General features: G+C 49.5%; 1 protein-coding gene and 1 non-coding gene across 8 annotated transcripts in view; both read left to right on the top strand.

The window, feature by feature from the left end:
* MAPKAP1 (MAPK associated protein 1) overlaps window positions 1-25,815 on the top strand; it is a 208,809-nt gene that overhangs the window by 180,522 nt on the left and 2,472 nt on the right. For all 7 annotated transcript variants that reach the window (XM_045846402.1, XM_045846398.1, XM_045846401.1 and 4 more), the window contains 2 exons: window positions 5,706-5,843; window positions 24,118-24,215. In XM_045846402.1, the coding sequence (XP_045702358.1) occupies window positions 5,706-5,843; window positions 24,118-24,215 (236 nt within the window). The remainder of the gene's footprint in view (window positions 1-5,705; window positions 5,844-24,117; window positions 24,216-25,815) is intronic.
* On the top strand, window positions 16,798-16,926 carry LOC123823622. Its single transcript, XR_006786559.1, has one exon. It is a non-coding gene; the product is annotated as a small nucleolar RNA SNORA38 (small nucleolar RNA).

Here is a 25,815-nt window from a genome sequence, read left to right as displayed (position 1 = left end):
GCAGGTCCCTTGCTCCCGGCCCTCCCGTGGCTGCCTGAGCTCTGCCAGTCTGGCCCTCGGCACAGAACCTGTGTCACAGCCCAGTGTTTCCCTCTGGGTAACAGTAGTCATGAGAAGCAGCAGTACAGGTCACTAGCTGTGAGCTAATCGCTCTTCCTTGCACTTCCCAAGTCTTATTTCACTTAACCCTCACAACAAGCCCGTGAGGTCGGCACTGAGGCAGCACCATTTTATGGCAGGTCGGCCAGTCACGTAGTTAGGGGATGGGAAGGCCAACGTTTGAACTCAGAGCTCTCGGTCTCCAGAGCCCCCGCCCCTCACCCCTCTGCACTGCTGCCCTGCGGTCTGAAATGGGCTCCCGCCGCCCCCCGACAGGCTGCGGTAAGCTCTCAGCCAGCCTCCACGCCCAGCGGCCCAGCCCAGGGGCCACTCGGAGGAGGACCGGTCCGTGCTAGCAGAAGAAGACACACACAGCGCTCATTTCCTTGTATGGAAATCGCTGGGTTAGTTCGAACCGACGAGGGTCTCCTTGTGAACGCCGCAGCCCTGGACAGACCCTTCCCCAGAGAGCTGTGTATGCACTAGAGCTGCGTTTTTTTTTTTTGCTTTGAGCCGCCTTGTTAAGGAAAGATTCGTGTGCTGGCGGCGGTGCAGGACAGCGGTCAGGCGGGGTTTCCTGCCTCGGACAGGCGGTGCGAGAGTTTGCGTCCGGTGAAGCCGGGCGCCGTGTCTGGGAGCTGTCGGAGTGGGAGCATGAAAAGGTCATGACAGGTGGCCGTGGGCGAGGAGGGGTGGGGGAGACCTGCGGAAGGAGACCAGTGGCCTCCCCTGTTTCCGAGGATCTTAGGCCAGCCCCCATGCTCTCCTTCTCTGGAGGTGCAGTCGCTGAGCGCCACCGTGCGAGGGGCGCTGGGCGCCACCGTGCAAGGGGCATCGGGCCCAACCCAGCAGCCCAGGCTCCTGGTCACTTGAGCACTGCTAGACGGACGTGACGTTCAGTTACGATCCCTTTTCGTGGTCATCCACTACAGAACTCAGCCATGCTAAATTCTGAAATAGAAACCAAAAAGGGAAAAAAAGTCAACTTTTAAAAAGGCTTGGATTTATTTGGGGTGAAGTGTTTCTTTTGGAAAAATACAGAAAAGGGAAGGACACGGTCCCGCCAGCCACAGCTGACCACCGACCGGTTCGGAGCGTGTTCTTCTCACCTCTTTTCTACAGATTTTTTTTGTCCTTTTTTTCACGACACGTAAGAATTTTTCCAAGTCAAAGCTTTCCTCACACATAATTCTTCATGGTCCTGCTGTGTTCCCTCATGGCTGGATTAACGAGTCCTCGGTGGTTTGGCCGTTTAAGTTGGAGAAAAGTAAACTTAACAAAAGCCAGCTTCCCTTGTCTCTGAAACGTGTGCTGATGACTTGGACCCCTTACAGCCGGCGCCCGGTGACAGTCAGCAGTGGGAGGAGCAGCGCTGTGACGCTGCGGGACGAGTCAGCAGTGCCTCTGCCTTTCTCTCGGGGCTTCACACGAGAACTTTAGCCAGGGAGCTTGGAACCGTGCTCAGTGGTCCAGAGATGATGATGATGATGATGATGACGATGATGATGATGATATTGATAGGATTTCATGCTCCAGTTTCCCATGTGTGAACAAAAACAAGTGTGCATGTATTGTCACACTTGAACGTCTGTTCCGTGTTGAAGACTGAGAGAGGAGACTGAGGGCGGGGCGGGCAGGTTCCTCGCCAGGTCCTCTCCGCTCAGCGGAAGGAGTCTGAGCGGAGCGGAGCACCGTGTTTGGGGACCGGAGAGCTGTGGGCATGGAAACGGCTCTTCCACTTAAAAGCTCTCCAGCCTTCGACAAGCACCTCCCCTCTCCTGGGGCAAGTTACGGAAAACCCCCAGCACGGTTCTGGCAGAGGAGCGTCGTGGCCGGGAGGACACGCTCTGGAACCAGACTGCCTCGCTTTCTCAGATTCCAGCTTTGCCACTTTTTTAGCTGTGTGATCTTGGGCAAGTTCCTTGACCTCCCTGTGTTTCCTTCTGTTTCCTCATCTGTAAAATAGGCATAAACATAGTGACCAACTTGGTAAGGCTGTGAGACTTGAACTGATGCCCACAAAGGATCTCTAACCATGCTGGCACACAGTTGGTGCCAGTTACCGTTCACTTCTCTTTGCCCTGGCCTGGCCTCGAGTGTGGCGCCAGCCTCCTGACTGGTCTCCTCTCCGCCAGGCTGCCTCCTCCTCCCAGCCAGAAGAATGCCTCAGACTCCCGGGTCAGGGGCAGAAGAGGGCTCTGTTTGTTTCCAGGCTGGATTCTGTGGACTCTCGGTAGCAGTGGGGCCTGGGTGTGCTCAGGAACCTGGGCTCCTGCTGTGGACTGCTCGGCCAGCCCCCTGAACCAGAGGCGGGGGGCCGCCACTTCTCAGGCAAGAGCAAGTAGGGTCCTGGGGGGCCATGTGCCCTGCTTTAAGAAGCTGAGACTTACACGCATCTCAAGTAGGATGAGATTATTTAATGTACAAAAGCTGTTTTCCCATCAGGACAGATTCCCCCACAGGCTCCTTTAAACAGTGACTCCTCTAGGCAGGCAAGTGTTTTACAGATCATTAACTATTTGACTGAAAGCCTGCAGGGCAGAGAAACTTAAAACTAAAGTGTTGAGGGCCCCTGCCAATTACAGATCAATCCAAAATGAAGATAAAGTATCTCTGGAACTAGAAGTCAGTGGGGAATGTGATTTGATTCAGAAAAAATCTGATTTACGCGCAACTTTTTTGGAACACACCAATCGTTTAAATGGCGTTCCACCTGCCCGCCTATCTCAAACCTAGTGCATCCATCTCCCCCGTCTTCACTCCCACACCCCAGACTTGGGGTTCTCTGCGCACAGTGCCTGCACCGTCACCCCGGGAAAGGGCGTCATTGGGAAAGTGTTCCTTCGGTCGTGCGGAGCTCAGGCAATTGATGTAGAGATACAGCCCGTAATTGATGAACTATACAGTAACAATTTGCAGATAAAAATAATAGAAGTTAAAGTGTACTTTACGTGATAAAAGAAAGATGAAAGAGGACGAGAGTCTGTTACATCTGAGATGGCTACAAAAGTCCTGCTTTGTGGAGTAGGCTCTGTTGAAAAGATTGATGCAACGGGGAGTGACCTTGGCTTGGAGCAGGAGCTGGTGATGTATGTATGAGCATCCCTCTGCTAAATGGACCCAGATTTGTAGCACTAATATACATGGGAGCCCAGAACCAAACTCAGTACAGCAATAAATCAACAGCCACTTTGGGTGTCATTTCTGGTTTATATTCCACTGTTGTTCTATCACTTTAATTCATGTCACTATCATCTTTTCATCTGGAACAGTTTTATATAATTTTCCAGTGGAGTTACCTGACAAATCCTATCAAATTAACAAGGTACATTAACAATATTGACTGACTACGGCTTCAGGAGTCGCAGGGCCGTAGAACAAAATTTTAAAACCGTGTCTCTCTGGTGATGATTTTTTTTCCCCTCTCTCGCCGAGAAAGAAATGTGGGCAGGATCTATTCCACATAAGAGATATGCACATTTATTTTGCTCTGCTCTTTCTGACTTTTATAAATGTCAAAATAAGAAGCGGAAAGAGAGGGAACCAAAAAAAAAAAAAAAACCCACTTGCTACCAACAACCATGGCGTAAGTAATTTTCCTCTTTCAGGGAACTATAGAAATGTCCAGACCTTTATCAATTAATGACCAAATTGGAGGGAAGAGTGTAACTGGGTGGTCGTAATCTATTTTAAGTGAAATGTAATAAAACTGGTCTCCTGATACATTCTCGCCCTCCTGAAATCGTCTAGACCTGAATGTCCAGAGTCAACTGGACTTATGACATTATGCCTAATTGAAATATGGTGCTCCTGAAATATGTCTAATGACAAATTCCAGCATTCAATTAATAAAAAAATACCAATTGTTCTTCTTTTCCAAAGACCACGGAGTAAGGACCAGGGTTAAGTAACCGCACCGCCTCACCTCCTCCGCGTAGTCAGTCCGGCATCTCCTGCCTTTGTCTGGCCGTGCGGGCATCCCTTTATTCATACCACACACAGTAGAACCAAGTGACGTGTGCGGCACACCTGATCACTAGAATTTTGTTTGTACGTGTTTTCTCTTTTAATTTTAAATTTGCTCACTGACTGTGGTTATTGTGGGGGCATTGTGTTTTTGTTGTTGCTTTAAAGATTTTATTTATTTTTAGAGACGGGGGAAGGAGGGAGGAAAAGAAGAAGAGAAAAATCAATGTATTTGAGTTGCTTCCCACACGCCCCCAACTGGGGACCTGGCCCGCAACCCAGGCATGTGCCCTGACTGGGAATCCAACCAGCGACCTTTGGGTGCGCAGGCCGGCACTCGATCCACTGAGCCACACCAGCCAGGGCTGCTGCTGTTGTTTTAATTAAGCTGTTTCTTTTATCTGCTTTTTCTTCTGGCCTACTAAGTTCTCCTACCTCGTATTGAAAAATTTCTAAGGATGATCCATAGAACGAACTATATTAACTCTGATTGTCTTTTCTGTTACAGTATGTGCATTCGATTGTTTTATTTCTTATACCTCTACTTCATTTTGCTCTTTTCACTTTGACCCTGACCTTTAAACTATGGCCTGAAAATTAATTACTTTCAAGATTCCATCTGGGGCCCACTCTAGAAGGCGTATTGAAGGTTTTTGTCTCACTTCGTGAACAGAAATCCTCAATTTTCAGCAGAAGAGAAAAAAGAGAGCATCTAGCCGGGGACCTGTGTGTCGGGCTGAGCACGCACCGCCCCGGGGACACGGGGACAGCAGCGCGGTGCCCCGGCACGGGCGTCCCAGGCCCCCTCCCTGCTGGGCGCTACCTTTGTTCCCCGGGCACCTTTGCTCCCAGTCACTGTGCCGTGTGTCAGTCTTTCAGAGTCCCGAAAAGGAAGCCTGATCGCCAGCATGCGGCATCCCGTTGCAGAGTCCTGGTATAAAGTCTCTGCCGCGCACGGCTCACACCCACTGCCGTCTCCCCCTCCGTGGAGAAGTGACCTCCCCAGCCGGAAGCCAGGCCCCGGGACTTCAGCGCCGGAGGTTTTGTGTGAAGGACTCTTTGATCCTCCAGTGGCCTCCTTTAAATATAGCTCGGGTTATTATTTAATGTCAGAGAAGGGAAGACAGGTTTTTCCTATTTTTAGTTTGTAAGATTTTTCCAGATCAGAAACTCTTCGTTGGTAGCTTTGCTTTTTAGGCATAGGTGGCATTACAGATTTACCTGTCTGACACAGATCTTGTTCTAAAGCAGCAACAACAAAAAAGACCTCTGACCATAATTGGCTTTTAAATGAACCTTATAGTTTATTTAATTATAATATAACAGTACTGTAGGATTAACACAATGTAGGTAAACTCTATATTGTATCTCTGTTATGTCTAAGAGGTGTATTTCTTAATATTTTTCTGGTTGTTCACCCCCTGACCTCACCCGCCCAGGAAACCAGACTGTGTGACTTCTGCGTGCCATTTGGAGTCCTCTTATGTCGCTTTTAAGCCACAGCATTCCCCCAAGCCCTGAGAAAGAGCTGATGTTCATCCGATTTATGATTTACAAAGTAGGTCAAATGATTACACTGAAATCACTTACACCTTCCACTTCTTGTGGCTTCTTTTTTTGTCCTCCCCTCGGCCTTACAGGTATCTCTGGAGACAAAGTAGAGATAGACCCTGTTACGAATCAGAAAGCCAGCACTAAGTTTTGGATTAAGCAGAAACCCATCTCAATCGATTCTGACCTGCTCTGTGCCTGTGACCTTGCGGAAGAAAAAAGCCCCAGTGAGTAGTCCCTTTTATTTATGTCTCCTTTCTCTCTCCCCCCTCTCCCCTTCTGTGTGCTGGGTGCCAAGAGAATATATTACCACCGTGTCCTTTTTTCCTTGGGTCTGTTTAATTCATTACCAGAAATTTCTTTTAATCAAAGGGGATTGTATTGTGGTGCCCAGAGCCTGACATGGGGCCCCATCCTGCTCAGTCTTGATGGCAGCAGAGGACCTCACAGCTCCTGACCCCAGCAGCCTCCCCGGGGGGTCGGGAGGGGGGAAGGGGGGGAGTGCTGCTGAGAATTTGCAGCCACCAGAGCCCTCACTTCACTCTGAGCTCCCTTCCTCCTCCCTCTTGTGGGGCTCGGCCAGTGAGACCCGGACCTGCCTTCCTTCCGCGCCAGACCGAGGGACGCTGGGGGGTTTCCCGTGCCGGCCGAAGACCAGATTTAGACATGCATCCTGCCGGAAGTGTCACCACCCTCTGGATTACTGGCAGTTGCTCCACCTGCCAGCTCGTAATTAAACTCCGCCTGGTCCTGCAGAGGAGGTCCCTGCAGATCGGCAGTCCTCTGCTTCAGTTACGAAAGTAGACACAGTCTGGTCATATATTTTGGCATATCATATTTTTGCAGTTAAGTAATGGAGTGTAGTGGTTAGATCAATCATTTTTAGGACTTCAGTCACATCGAGGGAGAGGAAGGACACAGATCACACTGAAATTCCTCCGTGGAAGAAGAAAGTTTGAACTGTCTAAGGACCCGTCAGTGAGCTAGAGAAGGCTGTGAGGCGGTGGTTCTCAGGGTTGGGTTCGTATCAGCACTGCCTGCGGCGTTCATTGAACATGCAGCTGCCCCCGCCCGGCCCAGTAGATTCTGATTTGGTAACTTCGAGTCCAACTTGAGCATCTAATTTTTCTTAATCTGTTTTTTTTTCCATTGTCCACTAATCGAGAACAAATGTTATAAGGAATGATAAAAGGTGTAAAGGCCAGCACGTGTTCAGAATATGGTTTAAGTTTTTGCGATCGTATTGACTGAACGGGGCCTAAAGGAGCACAGAGCCCCAGAAGGAGGCCTGCAGACGGGGCACAGGCCACACTGGCAAGGAGGGAGAGCCTGGTGATACAGGGGAAAAGAGGAAGGCCAAGCCCACCCACCTTCCCACCACTCCGGTCAGCCCAGTGAGGCCTCCACTCCACGAGGGCTGCCGGAAGGGGCCGGCGAGACGCTGGCCCGCTGCCCTGGGCCCCTTGCCCCAAGGCTGCCCGACTCCCTCGCCTTGAGATGAACACCTTCTTCCTAATCTCTCTCACTCCAGCTTGTTGGTCAATAAAGATGTCATTGTTCTAGCATCCTTCTTCCCAAGAACTCAGGATGCATTGAAAAGTAACATCTTATAAATTCTCCAAGTGTCTGAGAAATGGAAGACAGCCGCATACACGTTGGATACAGGGAGAAGCTGGAGTGGGAAGGGTAGGGGAAGAACCAGAAGCAGTATTCAGGTTTCCCGTGCACTCACCCCCACTCGCTGTGCCAAGGAAGGCTGTGATTCGGGCCCTGGAAGGTGTGGGGAGTGAAGGAATGGCGCGCCGCCGCCACCTCCCAGGGGTCATTCACTCACGAAGTGAAGACGTCTCCTGAGTGAGGCCAGGTTCCAAGCATTGGCGCTCCAGAGCGGACGTGGGCCCTACCATTTCCGATCTACCGGGCGGTTCTGTGTGAAACCTCACCGCGGGTCTTACAGAGGCCTCCCCCTCTCGTACTCTGGTCCAGAGACCCAGGACTTGTGACGCTTTCCTGGACAAAGAAGCACACTGCCGCAGGAAGGCCCTGCCTCAGCCCCTGGCGCCTGCCGGTGTGCCTTCCAGACCGTCTTGCTCAGGGCTCCGGGCTCTCGGGGGACCTCACGGGCGTGCGTCCGTGCACGTGCGCACGGCGGGGGGCAGAGTGGGGCATTTAAGCCTCCCCTCCAACCAAAGGAGCTTTACTTTCTTCTGGTTGGGGATTCTGCGTTCAAAAAGTCAACTGGTAAAAAACGATTTTTGAATCCTCTTTTATTTTTCATTTACAGTTGACATACAGTATTAGTTTCAGGTGTACACCCCAGTGATTAGACATTACATAACTTACTAAGTGTAATCATCCTGGTAAATCGTGTACCCTCTGACACCAGACACAGTTATTAGAATGTTACTGACTGTATTCCCTGTGCCGTAGTTCTTAATCTGTTCGCCTTTCTCACCCACACCCCTAACCTCCCTCCCATCTGGCAGCCGTCAGAATGCTCTGTGTCTGCAAGTCTGTTTCTGTTCTGCTTGTTTCTTTATTTTGGGTTTTAGATTCAATTGTTGATAGATACGTATTTTTTGCCAACTTATTATTCATATTTTTTACCTTTTTTTTCTTTCTTCTTAAAGAAGACCCTTTAACATTTCATGTAATACTGGCTTGGTGGTGATGAACTCCTGTAGGTTTTTCTTGTCTGGGAAGCTCTTCATCTGTCCTTTGATTCTAAATGGTAGCTTTGCTGGGTAGAGTCATCTTGGTTGGAGGTCCTTCCTTTTCATCACTTTGAATATTTTTTGCCGGTCCCTTCTAGCCTGCAAAGTTTCCGCTGAGAAATTCACTGACAGTGTTATGGGAACTCACTTGTAGGTAACCACCTGCTTTTCTCTTGCTGCCTTTAAGATTCTCTTTTTGTCTTTAGCCTTTTCCATTTTAGTTATGATTTGTCTTGGTGTGGGCCTCTTTGGGTTCTTCTTGTTTGGAACTCTCTGGCTTCCTGGACTTTCCTGTCTATTTCCTTCGACAGATTAGGGTAGTTTTCTGTCATTGTTTTTTCAAATAGGTTTTCACTCTGTTGCTCTCTTCTCCTTCCGGCACTCCCATGATGTGAACATTGGTGCACTTGAAGTTGTCCCGGAGGCTCCTTACACTATCTTCATTTTTTTGGACTTTTTTCTTTGTGATGTTCTGATTGGGTTGGGTTTTTGTTGTTGTTTGTTTGCTTGCTTGCTTCCTTATATTCCAAATCACTAAACAAATTCTTGAGAGTTACAGGCTTACAGAATGAAATTCAGACTCCTCAACGTAGCCTTTACAGACACTGACCACCCCAGGCTCATAGCCCACAACCTCCCTTTCTGAACTTGGCTGTGAACTGCTTGTATACAACATGCCTCAAATTCTGTGCTTCTGCCTGGAATACACCTTCGCCCTGGTCGTCTAACTTATGGACACTTCCATTTTCCTGTGCCCAGTCACCCCTTTTTCAAGATCCAGCTCGTGTGTCAAGCCCCCCTCTGTAACTGTGCCCCCAGGAGTTTGCACACAGTGCCGTATTTATCTGTTTGGGGTTTGCCCCTTGCCCCTACCCCATCTCCATGCCAAACTCATCGACCAAGGACCTGGTTTCTATAGCACAGTGCTGCCTCGAAATTGAACCTAATGAAGCAGAATTTAGAAACCCAAAGTTACTCAGCATAATTTATGTTGTAAAGTGCCCAAACAAAGATGTATTAAATGAATCAGCTTGATGCTGGTTTTTTTTTTTTTTATGATTTCCAGTATCTTCATCAAATTAATTCAGTGAGTTAATCTATAAAAAGTTCATCTTCAAGACCATCATCAGACCACAGAATTAATCTACTGAGCTGCTTCTTTTTTTTTTTTTTAGGATTAATGGTAACCTTTTTATCTTCTGTGTCTGTTGAACCTTAGAAAAAAGTTATTTTAACAGCACTAAAAGAAATGAAAGTCACTATATTTCATAAGTTTAGCCTGTGATTTTTATCAGCATAGTGATGTATGTTTGTAGCTGCGTTTACATCAAAAATTATTCTTGGGGCCTTCTTGAATGAATTATGGCAAAGAAAGAGAGTCTAGAAGTAGATAAGGTTTTTGATTTCTGCAATATATTTCCTTTTTCATGTTTTTATCTCGCGTAACACAAGTGTCTTGCTGAAGACTGGAACCTGTGACCAGCTAGAATAATTTAGTTGCAAAAACACGGCAAACGTTTATTAAACAGCCTTCTCCACAGAAGGCGTTAAGTGTTGGGAGGGTAATGAAGTTGTTCCCGGCTTACTTGCGACGTGTTTGTCAGAATTTTGAACAAAAAAAAGAAATGGTTTTTAAAACCTTCGAATATGGCCAGTTTGCAGTGTTTATTGAGAAAGCTGCTGTCAGACCATTAATTTGGTCGTCATAAGGAACACAACTCAAGTTTAATTGATGCCGTATCCAGAAAGTACGCGCACGGCTGACTTGGCAGTGGGACCGCGCGTCGGAGCGCCTGCAGGGGAACGCGTAATTACACGTGTTGGGGAGCCAGAGCGACCCAGGCTCCGAAGCCAGGCTCCGTAAAGAGCAGTTCCGGGGCTCTTGCCTTCCCCAGCTTCTCCCTCTTAGGCCATGTTCTCAGAGGGAAGATTTATTGCTCTGCCCCTGTGAGTGTTAAAGAATCTGGAACTTAATGACTAAATAGATACACACCTTTAAAAAAAAACTGGACATATAAATATGGACTCTTACAAGAGTTAGTGGAGAAAATCTGGGTATCAGAGGCCCTGAGAAATTCAGAATAAATTCTGCCTTTCTAGATTTTTTTCTTAAAAGGCATATGCTGCCATTATTATTCAAATCAATGATTCCTCAGCCTGGGTTTGCCACTCCTCAGGATATCTTTTGCTATTTTGAAGGATATCACAAACCTCTAAAAGATGAATTAATTTTAATTCATTGTAACTGAACAAAGATGTTTATGGCACATAACAGAGGGAAATGTTTCCGTATCAGAATCGACGTGGTTAAATGGTCGTAGAGAAATAACTCTCCATCATTACACAGGTCTAGACACAGGCTTTGAGTGCAGTGGCCTCCCTTTTTAAGTGCTGGCCTCAAGTTCCAAGACTGAAACAAAGGCGAGGACTTTTCTGTGAAACTGGCACCCATCAGAGACGCTCGGCCGTATTTAAATAAAGTACCAGACCCAGCCCCGCCAGGTCTGGCTTTGTCGTAAGAAGGCTGTGCAGGTTTAGGGTCTTTGAAGGAAGCAGCCTATCGTTAAGAAATCAGATTTAAACCTTAATAAAGTAGCTGTCGTCTTTATAGCTGAAAAAAAGCTCTGTATCTCAATTAAGTATAGATAATATAAAATCTTAAGGAAGCAACATAATAGAGGTAACGTGATTACATTCTCTTGCAATAGTATAATTTAAAGGAAATCTGATTCTGTTGATGCTGGTTATGTTGGTGGGGGATTGTTTGGGTTTTCTGTTTGTCTTTTGTTTGTTTGTTTTTGTCCAAAACACTGTTCGGACACAGGACAGGGACTCGGGCTCTGAGTTAACCCCCACTGTTCAGCCCTCCTCGTGAATAGAACCCCCCGAACATTTGCAGTGAGAGTCCGTACAGGTTGTGAGTTAAATTAGCTGGGCTTATTGGTGACCTCCTGCTTAAATGAATCTTTCTTTTCATAAGTACTTGACAAGATCTGTAAAGTAGTGTATTTAATTTACTAATTAAATTAAAGCTCCTGAATAATGATTTGTCCACATTGATTTAAACGGAGAAGATCAGCATTGTTGCGATCTTCGGGAACCTTAATGGCCGCGCCGGAGAGACACAAAGGCCTCTTGTGTTTTATAGGTCAGAAGTACATAGGTAAGCCCGGGCTGTAATTGAATTGCCTGCACTGCACCCTGCAGTTGCAGATTTCCTGTGCCTTCCCATTCCATTGTTGCACTGGGGCTTAAGAGAATGTTAACGCGGTAATAGGCACAGGGCCTTCCCCATTATACGTCTGGCTATCGAGCGGTTCTGCATGACTAGTTAAAGAAGATGGCAAGAAGATTAATGAAAGCAAGGCTAATACAGAAGGGGGTACTTTTGCAAGACTTCTACTGAGGAGATATTAGAGCTGAACCAGAGCTTGGCTTTTTCTTTATCCTGTGACCTTTGAACCTGCCTTACTGTTGAGAGCTGCCAGGGAAGTCGACATTTTGATTGATGTTGGTACACGAGTCAGTCTTTCCCATTGAATTCCACATCTGCACGAAAATAGCTTTTCCAGCAGAATTCATACTGGCTAGAAGTGATAGCCAAATTGATGGCTGAAATGCTTTTATGTAGTTTTCATTTAAACCTAAAGCTATTTGATGTTTTAATTCAGTTTCCAGTTTTCATAGATTATAAGCATTCACTTATATGTCCTTAATGGGTTCATCAGCTCGTCAAGAAAAACCAGTATTCAGAGTGTTCAGAGGTTTGCGAACAGAGCTGCAAGGGGGCTTTAAGGGGGAGTAAAAGCAGTCATCAAACAACCCCTTCGGCATTCTTAAAAAGAAGAAAAATCAGACTGCCGAGAGCCCAGGCAAACCGACTTCAAGGTTTTTGTAAATAAAGCAAAGCATCTGTTTTTGGACAACTGTAGACGAGGAACTCTGAAATCTCACCTGTATCCCCGACCTGAGCCCCAGCTCAGAAGTTCCCTTGATCTACCCAGATGCTGGGCCCTGTAACCTTGACCTTGGGACACTAGCATTCCATCTGAAAGAGATTGTCATGGTCTGCTTGTGAACCAGCCCTGTGTCCTCACTAATTCCGTTACCTTGTTTGTGGAGCTGCGGGCCCTCAGTGTGTGTGCCTGTGTGCGCATCCTCCGCCCCTCTCCCGGCAAAGAGTGGCAGGGGGACTCGGGTTTTGTGACTGAAGTTGACTTGGGTACACCCCAGCCCAGGCATCGAATTTTTTGACCATCCAATTTCTCTCCTCCCTGCTTGACAAGGGTAGTTCTACCAGGGAAAACACACACGTGCGCGCACTGACGGGACAGGTGTTCCAGGTCCTGAAAGGGGAGGTGCCCGGGAATGTATTCTGGAAATGCTCGTGAAAATGTGTGAGAGGGAAATGAGGGCGATGGCAGCCACCGCCGAGTGAAAGAGCTACACCAGCGGTGGGTGGCCACGGCCATGTCGTCAGACTGTGGACCCAGGAAGCAGGGCACTTGCGTTTATGCTCACAGGGACCTGTAGCCCAGAGGGGCGCAGCCCATCCTCGGGGTCCGTCGCTTCCCAGGACATCCGGACACTTCTAACCCTAGGTGGGCGAGCTCTGTCGTGTCTTTATGCCCTGACAAGGACTTATTGCATAGGTTCCAGATCAAATACGGTAAGTACTGCCCGACTACAGAGCACAGCGGACTCTAACATATTAAATGCCCCAGTTATTGAATTGCCTTTTCATAAGAGTACTCTGGAGCACAATCAGGAGCAGGCAGTGCCTCATCCTTTTAACAGATATGTTTCCTAGCCCTATTAAAAGGGGTCTTCATCTATCCTGTCAAAGAGAGTCTGCTGGGGTTTTTTAGTTTAATTACACTATCCAATTAAAACTCCTTGCTGCATTTGGATGCGCCTCTCCTTGGGCCTGAGTGGATATGACATTTACAAGGCTCGCCTTTCAAGCAGACAATAGTGTGATTGATGAGGTGCACGTTCAGTGAAGGAGGCGAGTGCCTGTGGAAGTGCTGCTTAGTGCATTTTGATTTATTTATCATCTTCTTCCAAAACAGGGGAGCTGCCGGGAGATGGGTTTAGGCAACCAGGGGGACCACCTCAGTTTTTCCTAGTGTGTGGGAGGGAGAGACCCTCAGCGCGCCACCGGGTAGCAGTGGAGAAACACCGCAAACGCGGGGCCACCTTGCGTCGGCCGATGCCAGCCTGCGTGCTTAAGTGTTTTGGCTCAGTCGGGTTTCCAGTGACCTCCAGCTGCAGTCTGCTGTTAAGCAGCCTATCTCTGTGTTTCCAGGAGCATTTCTCTGGGGCTAGATACTGTTGGCCAGGCCCCTGAAAACTTAGCCTGTGGGGGCCAGCCCTGCCTGTGTCCCATTGACTGACCTGGTCACTAACTGGTGGCACCTGACGTTTGCACCAGGCATGCCTCTTTGTGCTCCCAGCAGCTTCCTCCAGAAGTCCAGCAGCTTCTGTCCAGGGGCTGCGGTCAGTGCTCGATGACCCTCTAACTCTGCCTGGGCACTCTGAGCACTTAAAAGTTGCTTCTGGAATTTGGAATCGGCCAAGAGCAAGTGAGGCTCTTCAACAAAGAAATGCAGAGGAACAGTGGAGAACTTTTCAAGGTTATAGCGAGAGGACGAACCAGCCTCTCATTCTGAACCTATTATTGCTGTTTACCCTCGGCATGTGACAGGCGGGGCCAGTGTGTTTGTCTCTGTAGTTCCTGGGGAAGAGGTGTTTCGGCAGTGCGTGGGGTCTTCGGAATGGTCAACACTCTGAAAGTAGAAGGCAGGGGACTCTTCTCTGAGCCCCAGCCAGAGGATAAGAACACGTCACCTCTTACATTCATTGTCAGGCTCCACGGCTGCTCCTGGGGGCACATTCGCTGACTGTGAAACATGTAAGAAGGTGTTTGTGATCAAAATTCGCTAGTGGGTTTTCTTACATTTCCCATAGACTTTCTTCATTTTTCCATAGGACTTACTAATAAACAAGAAAGAATTTACTTGCCTTGCACAAAATATTGGTATTTGTTAGAGCAGAAAACATTTGGAGGGTACCAACTCTTTTTTTCTCCCCTCAGAGAAGCACTCTTTTTGCTATTAAGTTGTCCCTTCACTGCTGACCTGGACCTATGGACCCATAAGAACAAAACAGTTATCCAGGGATAATGAAAAATGTGACGCATTTGCATTTTCCTAGATTTGCATCACCATTTCCTCAAATTCTTCCTCTTGATTTTAGCATCAGAAGAGATCCTAGTTGAGAAGAGGATAAGGGTAGGGGCTGTTTTCCACTGAAAAACTCTGTGTGAAAGATTTCTCAGCTGGATAAATGATGGGGAAAAGCTGTTTCCCTTGCCTCCTGCCAAGCTCCAAATTGTGTTTTCATAATAAATAAATGGAGTGCTTAGATTTTAAGTTATTCTTATAGACATGGAGAAAGTAAGCCATTCTTTCATTAAAATCAAAGTGTGTATTGCTTACAAGACTCCCATAGGCTACTTCCAGGACAGGGTAACTGCTAACAGATTAGCCCTGCTATCATAAATGACTGGGAAACTGCACAGGATAAAAGAAACTGTTTTCAAACCCTGGCAAACAGGCAGTACAAGACTATGAGCCCTGAGAGAAAGGAAACAAATGAGGTGAGACCTACTATCACTTCAGCTTTCTTCCAGGGCTTCCCAGGGAGAGTGCAGCCATCTCAGTGAGCGGGGAGGCAGAGACCAGAGCTGGAGGAGGCCGGAGCTACTGAAATTTGCACAGTCAAGTTTGTGGAGGAGGGGCCCGCACTGAGAAGGAGCTCCAGAAAGAGGCCCTTGAATCTGTCGCTGTGAACTGAATCCTTCATGCCCAGGGTGGGGCCTCACGAGGCCAGTCAGAGAGCAGCTGCTCGGGCACGCTGAAATTGAGTTCTGGCCCACCAGAGGGGCGCATCCAGAGCATTTAGTAGTGACCCCAGAAAGGCTGCATCTTAGGAACATGGCTAAATTGGCGCTGTATTAAAGACTGCTCTAATCTTTGCCTAGTAAAGCTGTAGAAAGAGCAGACTGATCCAGAAGTAAATTAACTGCCTGACAGAACAAAGCTCAATGTTCTTTAAAGGAAGACAACACAATACAGACACCACACAATGTAATGTTTATAGTGTCCAGCATCCAATCAGAAATTACTACACATGCAAAGAAGCAGGAAGATGTGTCCCATAACCAGGAAAAACATCACCAATAGAAACAGAGCCAGACACAGCACAGGTGATAGAATTAGCAGGTAAGTGCACTAAGTCTTCAATTAATGTTGTCAGGAGGCTCTCAGAAACTGCAGCTTTAAGCAGAATGGTACATAACAAAACCAGTTTTACCATGGGCTAGTTGATATAAGCAAGCATTGTTACTACAGCATGTTTCTGGTCACAGAAATATCAGCAAATTTCTCAATAAAGACCCAAAACACTTCTAATATTAAACATTGAAGTAAGTGCGAACTATACATACATTTAAGAAAGATAAATAAAAACAGGTAAGATCATTATTTCCCAGTCCATTTATTCCAGTCCACTCTCAAAGGTGGCCAGAACCTGTCCTGGCAAGTCAGGGCTCAAGGCGGAAACCAGCCCTGGACAGGACGCCCTTCCGCTGCAGGGCTCACTCACGTGCCCATACCCAGACAGTGTGGACACCCAGGAGACCTGTGCCCACACCTTTCAGATGTGGGGGGGAGCAGAGAACCTGGAAAAACCAGTGCGAGCATAGGGAGAACATGCAAACTCCACACAGACAGGGGCCTCAGCCAGGAATCAATTTTGTGTGTCATTAACATTAATGAAAGAGTGTTGAGCAAAACGCTATTATTCAATGACTTGATGTACTTTAAAATAGCTATTATAAATATGTTCAAAGATTTAAAGGAAAACAACTCAAAAAGAAAAATGGAAACTATTAAAAAAGAATCAAATGAAAATTCTAGAGCAGAGAAATACAATACCTGAATCAAATAATTCAGTGTTGGGAACAGATTAGGAATATTAGTTAAAAAGATCTGTGTGTTTTCTCGTTGCATAATAAATTACCCCAAAACTCGGTGCCTTAAAACAACAACAACATTTGTTATCTCACAGTTCTGTGGTCAGGAATCCAGCACAGCTTAGCTGGACACTCTCACTCAGGGTCTCTCACAAGACTGCAGTCGAGGTGCCGACCAGGGCAGGACCTGCCTCCAAGCCCACTGGGTGGCTCCTGGCAGCGTTTACTTCCTCGTGGACACCCTTAGTTCCTGGCCACGTGGGCCTTTCTGTGGGGAAGCTCCTCAGGTGGCAAACAGCTGGCTTCATCAGAGTAACCAAGAACAAGAGAGTACCGGCAAGGAAGAAGTCACAGTTGTTTGTAACCTCGTCTCAGAAGTAACATCCCAACAATTTGGCTGTATTTTATTCATGAGAAGTAAGTCTCTAACCCTTCCACAAAGAATGTCTGTGGTTCCCTGTCTTTGGTCATGTAAGAATTGGAGGCAAAGAAAGGTCGACTTGGAGAAGTCTGGGGCCAGTTGTTCCTTGCAGGCTGAAGATCAGCCATCCTACCTAGGAGAAAAAGAAGTCTCTAGGTCTCACCCAGAAAAAGGTTACTCAAGGGTGTGAAAAGTAGGAGGTGAGGTCATTGGTTGTCATTTCAGAATCTGCCTACACAATCAGTGAACTTGAAGACAGGACATAGAAACTGTCCAAACTGAAGCACACAGAGAAAAAAATGGATGAAAAGAACAGACACTATAGAATAATATCAGTTGTTCTAACATATATGTAACTGACTTCTCGGGGCTGGAGGAGAAAGCTTCCGAATTTGATTAAAAATACTAATTCACTAATCTTGGAAGCCCAGTGAAGGCTAAACAGGATACATACAGAGAAAACCACATCAAGGCACATTGTAGTCAACTTACTGAAAACCAAGGATAAAGAGAGAAATCTTGAAAGTGGCAGGAGAAGCCGAGGTAAGAATGATTGCTGACTTCTCATCAGAAACGATGCAACCCAGAAGACAATGGAGTGACATCTCTAACGTGCTAAAAGAAAACCTGTCAACCCAGAATTCTGTACTCAGTGAAGACATCCTTCAGAAACGAAGATGAAATAAAGACATTGCCAGACATTCAAAAATAAAAGAATTTGTTGCTATTAAACCTTCACTACAAGAAATGTTCAAGGCTACAGGGGGGAAAATACCAGATAGAAATGTGGATCTACAAAAAGAAATGAAGAGCACTCAAAATGTCACCACTAGCAACTGTGTGGAATGAACCAAGAAGAAGGGAATGAGCAAGAGAGACCTCTTACTGGGGACCGGCAAACTGGGACTCTCAGGTTCAGGCCGGCCCACCTCCTGCTTTTCTATGGCCTGTGAGCTAAGAACTGTTTTTACAGGTGAATGCTTGCCATCGGTTTGGTGATCGAGAACACCAATTTTGAATTTCATTTAAGTGAAATATTATCTCCCCCCACCAAAAAAAAAAAAATCTATCTTTCTCATTAGTAGACCTGTATTCCCCCCCACCAAAAAAATGCATTTAACTACTACATTTTTAATTTTGTCAATTAAAAATGTGGAAAATTTCCCCCCTAGCTATGTAAGTATCTATAAAATATTTTTAATTTTGCCTCTTGGCTTGCAAAGCCTAAAATATTTCTATCAGGTCCCTTATCCAGGAAAAGTGCTCTTGCCTTAGAGAATGGAGGGAAAAGACAAAGAGGCTGCCTCAGGCCAGGCAGCACCCTGAGGGCCCTGTGCGCCCTGCCGGGCTCTCGCAGCAGCTCCGTGGGGTGTGTATGCACGTGCTCCAGAGTTGCAGGGCGGTTGGTTCTTTCCCAGCACCGACTCCATGAGGCTGGCACTAGCCCCATTTTATAAAGGGGAAGCTGGGGCTCAGAGAAGTTAGGTGACTCGTCCGAAGTTACATAGAGACGATGGCAGAGCTTTCCGTTCTTCCCTCTGCCCCTGGCATGAGGCCAAGGCCCTTAAACTGCTTCTTTTGATGGAAGAGTATCCCCATCCCTGACTCAGAGTCTATAAAGGCTTTTATCAAATGTCTGCCGTGCTTGGTTGTCTGGTTTCTCTTCCTAAAGGATATTAAATGCAGAAAATGGGAAGAGAGGCGGGAGAATGATAGCACTTAATAAAGGCAGTGGGACGTGAAAACTGACAAAGGTTGACCAAAGATGAACGAAAACAAAGCAAAGACTATTAAAAGGAGGTCCAAGAACTCAGTAAGCGCGGTAGCGTGGCCGCGTGCAACTATTTTGTGGCAGCAACGGGAAACCACGGCACACTCGTGCTGTGCACGGGAGCAGAGGCCTTGTCCCTGGGAAGGCACTTGTGTGCGTGTCAGAGTCGCAGGCCGAACCGGCCCTTCACCTCGTGGGCCACCGCTTCTGCTCGGGAGGACAGGTGACAAGTGGCGGTGGCTGAAAAGGAAGGAAGCGAGCCTATCCCTTCAAGAAAAACAAGTGATCGTATTTGACCCCAGTGATGAAATTCAAGCTTTTGGGTGACAGTTAGACTTTTGGGGAACTTGTATCCAGTACTGCGAGATTGGCTTCTCCTGGCATACTTTTCTGATGAGATCAGTAGTGATATTAATGACCGTGATTTTTTTTTCATATCATATAATGAAATGTGCAAACACTTGGAAGACCTGCACAACTCAGTGAACCCGTGTTTTCCAGACTGCTGCATGGCGTGACAAAACCGTGCCAGCATACAAGATGCATTTAAAGTGCAAGACAGACCAATGGGTTTTACTGTAAATACAGTATGTTTATTAATGTGGTTTTAGATCCCACATTACAAGTAATCTTTAGGAAACAACCATTTATCGAGCTCAGTGTGGCGTCAAAGAGGGCTATTTGCAAAGAAGAGTTTAACGTGTATCTCCCTTTTCCAAACTTGTCTCTCTGAGGCTGGCATTTCTTCATAATGCTTCAGCCAAAACACTGTATCACAACAGGTCAAATACAGAAGCAGATAGGATAGCCCAGCTGTTTTCGGTTAAGCCAAATATTACAGAGATTTCAAACATATAAAATAATGCCACCCTTCTCATAAAACTTTGGGGAAATACAAGGTTTTTCCATTAAAAAATCTTTTTCATGTTAACTTATATGGGTTTATTAGCTTTAATGAATTAATAACTATTTTTAAAACTTCTCAGTATTAAACCAAGAGGGCCCTAGACCAAGGTGGGCTGGCAGTAGGGGTTCACAGGGAGCCCCCTTCCAAAGAGCCACCTCCGTCCTGTTTGCAGTGTGAGCCCAAGAGCGCGTCTGTCAGCAGGAGGGTGTCCGCTGCTGTCCCTCTTTGCTTGAGCTGTCCCGTCTTGTGAGTGATAGCTTCAGAACGGCCGCTCTGCTGAGTTGACCAGGGGAGCCTGTTTTTTCAGCGCAAGCTCTTGTTTAAGAGGGTAACTTAGAATACAGACGCTGAGAGGTCTCCACTTCTGACATTTGTGCTACTAATTAGTTTGCTCTGTGTTACATTCCACCTTCTGTGTTTCACTTTGGGGAAAAATGTAAGTGTGAATGCATTGTTACGTATCCCGACTGCTGCGTCGGCATTCAGAAGCAGGCACGCAGTGTTGGTGTCTGCCTTGGGCGCTGCCCGGGCACCAGTGCCACCTTTGAGACCCTGCGATGTTGCGTTCGCTCTGACAGCGCTGTGAAACAGGTCTGCCCAAAGGAGGCCTGGGCGAAAACAAAACCTTCAAAACAATGGTTTTACCTCCAAGTATCAGTTCCCTCGCAGCTGTGAGAGGGATCACCTGCACCCACTGAGCCCCTGCTGTGTCCCAGCGCTGTGTGAGGCCCCCGGAGGTGCTGCCCCCTCCGTGAGCACCCGGCCAGCCCGGCCCGTGGAGGGCCCGCACCGAGCTGGGACCCGGCCAGGCTGGGGTTGCAGCCCGACCGGCCACAGGCTCCTGCTTTCCCCGCAGGCACCCCAGGCCTCTCTTGTGCCTTAACTTCCCAACAAATATAACGTATGAGCAAAATCATTGGAACTGGTTGGAATAACAGACCTAGCATTTTCTCTTAAATCATACTGGTATTTAACTCTTTTTCTCGGATGACATGTTTACAGAGACAGTTGCCCCTGTGGCTCACCCTCCCTGTGAAAACTGCTGATGTTCTTTGAATTCAAGGGTGACCTGCCCACCTCTGATTCCCTCTGACCCCCAGGACCAGTGCCCTGTGGGCTGCAGCTGAGGGGTCATTTGAGCCTCGTTCTGTTACCTGAGGTGAGCCGTCAGGTGCCTGAGGCTAATGCGGGGCTTGGTAATGACACTTTTCTTATTCTGTGTTCTCACCCTGTTCAGCGGGCGCGGAGGTGCTGTGATTCCTTCTTCCCAGACACCCGTGGTGCACCACATAGCGTCAGTTACTCGTGTTTACTGGTAGATTTGTTTCCAGCAAGAGGTCAGTTAACTTGTTACACTTTCACGTATAGGTTTGGGATCAGGTGAAATTATGCACGTGTGAACTTTGCTTATTAACGGATATTCTGTTGTGAAAGAGTCCCCAGGTCCTGCCAGGGTTCCCTTCTTCATCGTTCTCAGTCAGCCCCCTTCTTGGCATCCTTTCTGCTTCTGTTCGGTTCAAAACCCAACGCACTCCTACCTGGGTGACCGTGGCACGGGGGTCCCTGCCTCCGGGCCCTGGGGAGCCAGGGCGAACACCCAAAAGCACAGTGTGACCGTTCACGTCACTGCCCGGCTCACAGCCAACCCACGGGTGGCCTCCTCAGCCGGCAGGTCCGGCATTCCCATCCCTTGGTGCCTGCCCGTGTCACCCGGCCACCCGCTCGCTGTACCTGACCCTGTCTGCCGCGTGTGTCCCCACGCCACCCTGACCCTGTTGCATCCTCCTCCCCCCCCCGCCCACAACCCAGCTGACTGCCCTTCTGTCCACCAGCAGCACAGGGGTCCCCGGAGCGCACCGCCCCGTGTGTGGTGAAACGTGGCTGTTCACGCGCCGGGTGCAGGGCGTCCGACCTTCGGGCTGCGCTCGGCCCAGGACGGCCATGAATGCCGCCTGACACAAAACCATGAATTTACTTAAAACCTTTTTTTTTCTCATTGGTTTTTGTTAGTATTTGCGTATTTGGTGTGTGGCCCAGAGACGCCAAGAGGCTGGGCACCCCTGCCAGTGGAGCTTTCCCTGGAAATGCCCCCACAGAGCAGGCGGGGCGTCTGCCCTGGCCGGCCCGCCGCACCGCAGCCCGGTCACTGCCAACGTCTGTGGCTCCGCAGCAGCACGGAAGGGCTGCCTCGCTGCTGTTCAGATTCAGGTGCTCCGCCTGACACTCCCTGTGTCCCCTCAGTGACGTGGCCACTTCCACCGGGAAGGACAGATAAGCCAGAGGCTGCGACTCTCTCTCGTTCCTGCCCACCTCTCTTCTCCCAGGGGGCTCCGGGGTGGGCCCTGGGGACAGGCAAGGGGCGCACACAGACCCTCGCACGGCAGAACACAGAAGGTGGCGTGTTTGGGGCCCCCAGCCTACATATGCAGACTTCTGGGAGACTTGACTCAGGGTGATTCCCGGTTGCTCACGTGACTGTCGTGCGGACCACGGGCCTCCCCGACTGCGGGCCCACTCCGTGCAGACGTGTCGAGGCCCCTTCTGAGGCTCCCAGGCCCGGGCGGACAAGCTGCACACCACACACACCACGCGCAGGCTGAGCTCTGACCGCAGAGCCCAGGAAAGGATTTTAATGGAGTTTCGGTTGTTCAGGCGAAACATGCTCGAGCGTCTGGAGGTTTCGGTTTGTCAGTGACGAGTGGGAGCAGGTGGCAGAGACAATCCAGGAGATCACTTATCAGAGTGGTCAGTGAACCCCGAAGCTCCCGGTCCACAGGCCTCCCCGAGACCTTCTGGTCCTCCTTAGCCCCAGGCCCCGGAGTCTGTGTCTGTCACGGCCAGGTGTCCGCAGTCAGGCCTCCTCGAGGGGTGTCTCCATTTGTCCTTCACGGCCCCGCGACCTTCACGGATGGCTCTGCCTGCTCACAGCGTGGCCGGCAGAGCCGCCCGCACGGTCCTGCCTCGCATGGAGTCTCCAGGGCTCCTGTGCCGAGAGACGCCCTGCGAAGGGAGGGGGCCGCACACGCACACGCACACGCACACGCGTGCAGATGCATCTGTGTGGGAGGCCCGCTGTCCTGTCAGAAATGAGCAGTTTGTGTGCTAACACAGCCACTCGAGTCCGGCTGAGAATTCTGACAGTTTAGTGCCACAATTTAGAACCAGATAAGACTTGTCAAGCGACTGAAAGTGAGGTCTTTCAGAAATTATTAGCTAATTTTTTCAATATGGAATTTATAGTCACAATTAGCATATCATAATGATGTTTCCAGGATAAAATCCCAGCAGCTCAACTTTTCTGGCCACAGACGTACAACATATATCAGTTTATTTTCAGAGATCTGAAGAATTACCTACTGTAAATAAAGTTCCCGGGAAGATTTCTCCGGGAAGGAGGTGAACTTACAGTAATGTGGGTGATATGTTATTAATTAACGGCCGCGACCAGCCGCCGCTTCCGATGGAAGGCCGAGGGTGCGGAGGCCTCACAGGAAGGACGTGCTGAGCGTTAATCTTACGAGCGCTGGGGTCTGGTCCTTCCCGGGCCTCTGCCGGGGAGATGTTTTCAAACAGCCTACGGGGGGAAAGGGCTCTCTCCCTAAGAACGAGGGGCCACAGGGGTCTCCCAGAGCCCAAGGACAGCATGTGCTCACGGGACAGGGCAGCTCACGCTGGACCTCGCGGGCTGGTGTCTCTGCCACAGTGCAGAGGAGGGATCCGATTGGCGGTCCGGCCCCACGGACAGGCACGGGGAGCACAGGTGTAGCTGCAGGCACCTGCAATGTTGCTGTGAAGACTCTCTCAAGGAGGGGTCAGTTGAGCCAAGTTTCTTGGGATCTTGGGATCGGCAGGGTTTTTCCCCACAGGTCGGTGAGAGAGGAGGCACGCCCACCAGGTGGGGGGCGGGGTGCAGTGCCCAGGCCTGGCTGTGGCGTGTGAGGGCAGAGGAGTGCAAGGAGGCTAGACCAGGACGCAGTCGCAAAAAGACGATGTGGTTTCTCCAGCAGTGATAGGAGGGGGTGTGAGGATTGGGATCTTCGAGAGTTCAGAGGTTCTGACCCGCTGATGTGGGTCTGCTTGGTGAGGTGCCAGCTTTTCGTGGCAGTCTTCAAAGCAGCCCTCCCCCGCACCCCCCGGGCCCTCCACCCCCAATCTTTCCCTCCTTCCCTGGTAGAGGGACCAGAGGCCTGGGGAGCAGCTTCCTCGCTGGCCAGGGCTCCCCCTCCCAGCAGGAGCCGGGGCCAAGGAGGGGGCTCATAGCGTTACTGTGTGCCTTTCTCCCCTCTGTTTCTCATGTATTCGGCCTCAAGCACAGTTATTTTTGGAGTAATAATTTGGAATTAATTCACCTTCTACCTCAAAAATACCACCTTTCGCATGTAATTATTGTGAGCACGAGGTGTTCCTCAAAGCCTTCCCAGCGTGATGGTGCCCTGGACACACTCCAGAGTAAAATGGGACCTCACTGGCCATTTGGCCAGATTTGCTTTTAGCTGTCCGTCTTCTCCCCGGCCGGAGATGAGAAAAATGAACTCCCCTGCAGGTAGTCGCCACACAGCCTCCACGTGCTCTCGCTCGCGTTGGAACGCTAGGAGAATCGGGGGGCCTTCCGCACAGGCACCCTCAACCCTGCCTTTCCTCTCTCTCCAGGTCACGCCATATTTAAACTCACATATCTAAGCAATCACGACTACAAACACCTCTACTTTGAATCTGACTCTGCGACCGTCAATGAAATCATGCTCAAGGTGAGTGTCCTTCTCTGCCCGGCACAGGGGTGAGCAGGGTGGGCGTCTGCGGGCCTGGGCCCCCCACGCTGATGAGGCTCTCGGCCGGCCGGCTCCACAGAGGAGGAACCCAGACGGTGAGTGCTGTGCCCTGGCCCACGCCTGGGTCAGCCGTCCTGTACCTGCTTCAGCCCAAGCAGGACCCCCTTCCACTTCCTCCTAGCCCCCCAGGAATCCTGATTCTTTGTGTATTCATTATCCTTTTAGGCATCATTTTCTTTCCTTCCATCCATTGTCAGGAGCCCCCTGAGGCTCCTGAAACAGACTCTGAGGAAGTTGTTGTTGTTTGAATACACCTTCGACTGCCTGAGATAATTTGAGCAGCCTGTTCTAAACACCCACCTTGGTGGTGCTAGAGCTGTAGTTACCTCAACAGAGTTCACGGAGCACCTTCGTGAGCCAGGCCCCGTCCTGCCCCCAGAGCTCCTCCTCTGTCAGAGGACACAGACACTAAACATTAAAACCAAAAGCAGCCTATGAAGGGGCAGAGAGGCGGGGCCCAGCGCTGTGCAGTGGTGGGGGAGGGTGGGGGTAGGGAGGCGGGCCGCAGCAGGCCCTGGGGCTAGAGCAGAGCAAGGCTGGAGGGGCCAGGCTCCCCACCCCAGTCTTGCCAAGTGGGGGGGACTGGGAGGAGCTCCCCGGGGTCTTGCTGGTTTGGCAGGGCCCAGGATGTGCACCTCTGAGATGCGCCCAGGATACGCCCAGGCTGAGGTCTGCGCCCCGTGCTTTGATGGCCCTGGAATAGTGGTTTCAAACTTCCAAACCGAGAATCCTTTCTTTACACTGATTCCTATGTAGATGATCAGATAGAAAAAAACAGCTGCTTTGGCAGAGCAGGTCTTAGAGCCAGAGGGGCTCTGAGTTGCATGGTGCTGGCTGGGCACGTGACCTCTCAGGGCCTCAGTTTCTCGGCCTGTGAAATGGGGGTCATGGCAGCCCACTGCCCCCACCACCGCAGGCCTGTTGGAACACGAATCAAATGAGGCGCAGTAACCCCACTTAGGTGGTTATTCCCTCTCTCCTTGAGCGTGGAAGCCACTGAGTAATAGTAACAGACGGTGGCAAGGCCACGCCAAGGGCTGCACGGTACAGGGCCTGGGCGGAGCAGGCCCTTCGCATGCCCCGTGTCGTGGAATCTCCCCAGCTCCGAGGTGCCGGGTCGTAGAGTTGTTCCCGTTTCCTGTGAAAACTGGGGCTCAGGGAAGAAACGTCCCCAGGACCGTGACTGCCAGAGCCAGAACTCGCGCCCGGCCGGATTCAGCTGGTCCCGGCACGTGTGCTCCTGGCCCCTCGAGGGTGTGGCCTTCAGGAGCTGAGTGGGGGATTCCGACAGAATGGAAGTGTCTTAACAGGAACGTTTTGAGGTCAAGTCCTCGTGGCTGTGAAATACTTCCCGAGTAGCAGGTGAGAACTGAAAAGACAGTGCGCCGGGAGGGCAGTCCGGAGCCGAGACCCGGGAGCAGGGAAGGGGTGGCTGGGCGCGGGTTCGCAGACCACCAGGGGCTGCGGGCCCACCGCCCCCCGCCCGGAGCGCTCAGACCCAGCAAGCGAAGGGTTACAT

This window comes from Phyllostomus hastatus, unplaced genomic scaffold (assembly GCF_019186645.2).
Source record: "Phyllostomus hastatus isolate PE091 unplaced genomic scaffold, TTU_PhHast_1.1 phas_contig_495, whole genome shotgun sequence".
NCBI classification, from domain to species: Eukaryota; Metazoa; Chordata; class Mammalia; order Chiroptera; family Phyllostomidae; genus Phyllostomus; species Phyllostomus hastatus.
Note: the sequence above shows the minus strand (reverse complement) of the source record. Positions and strands in the feature narration are given on the sequence as shown.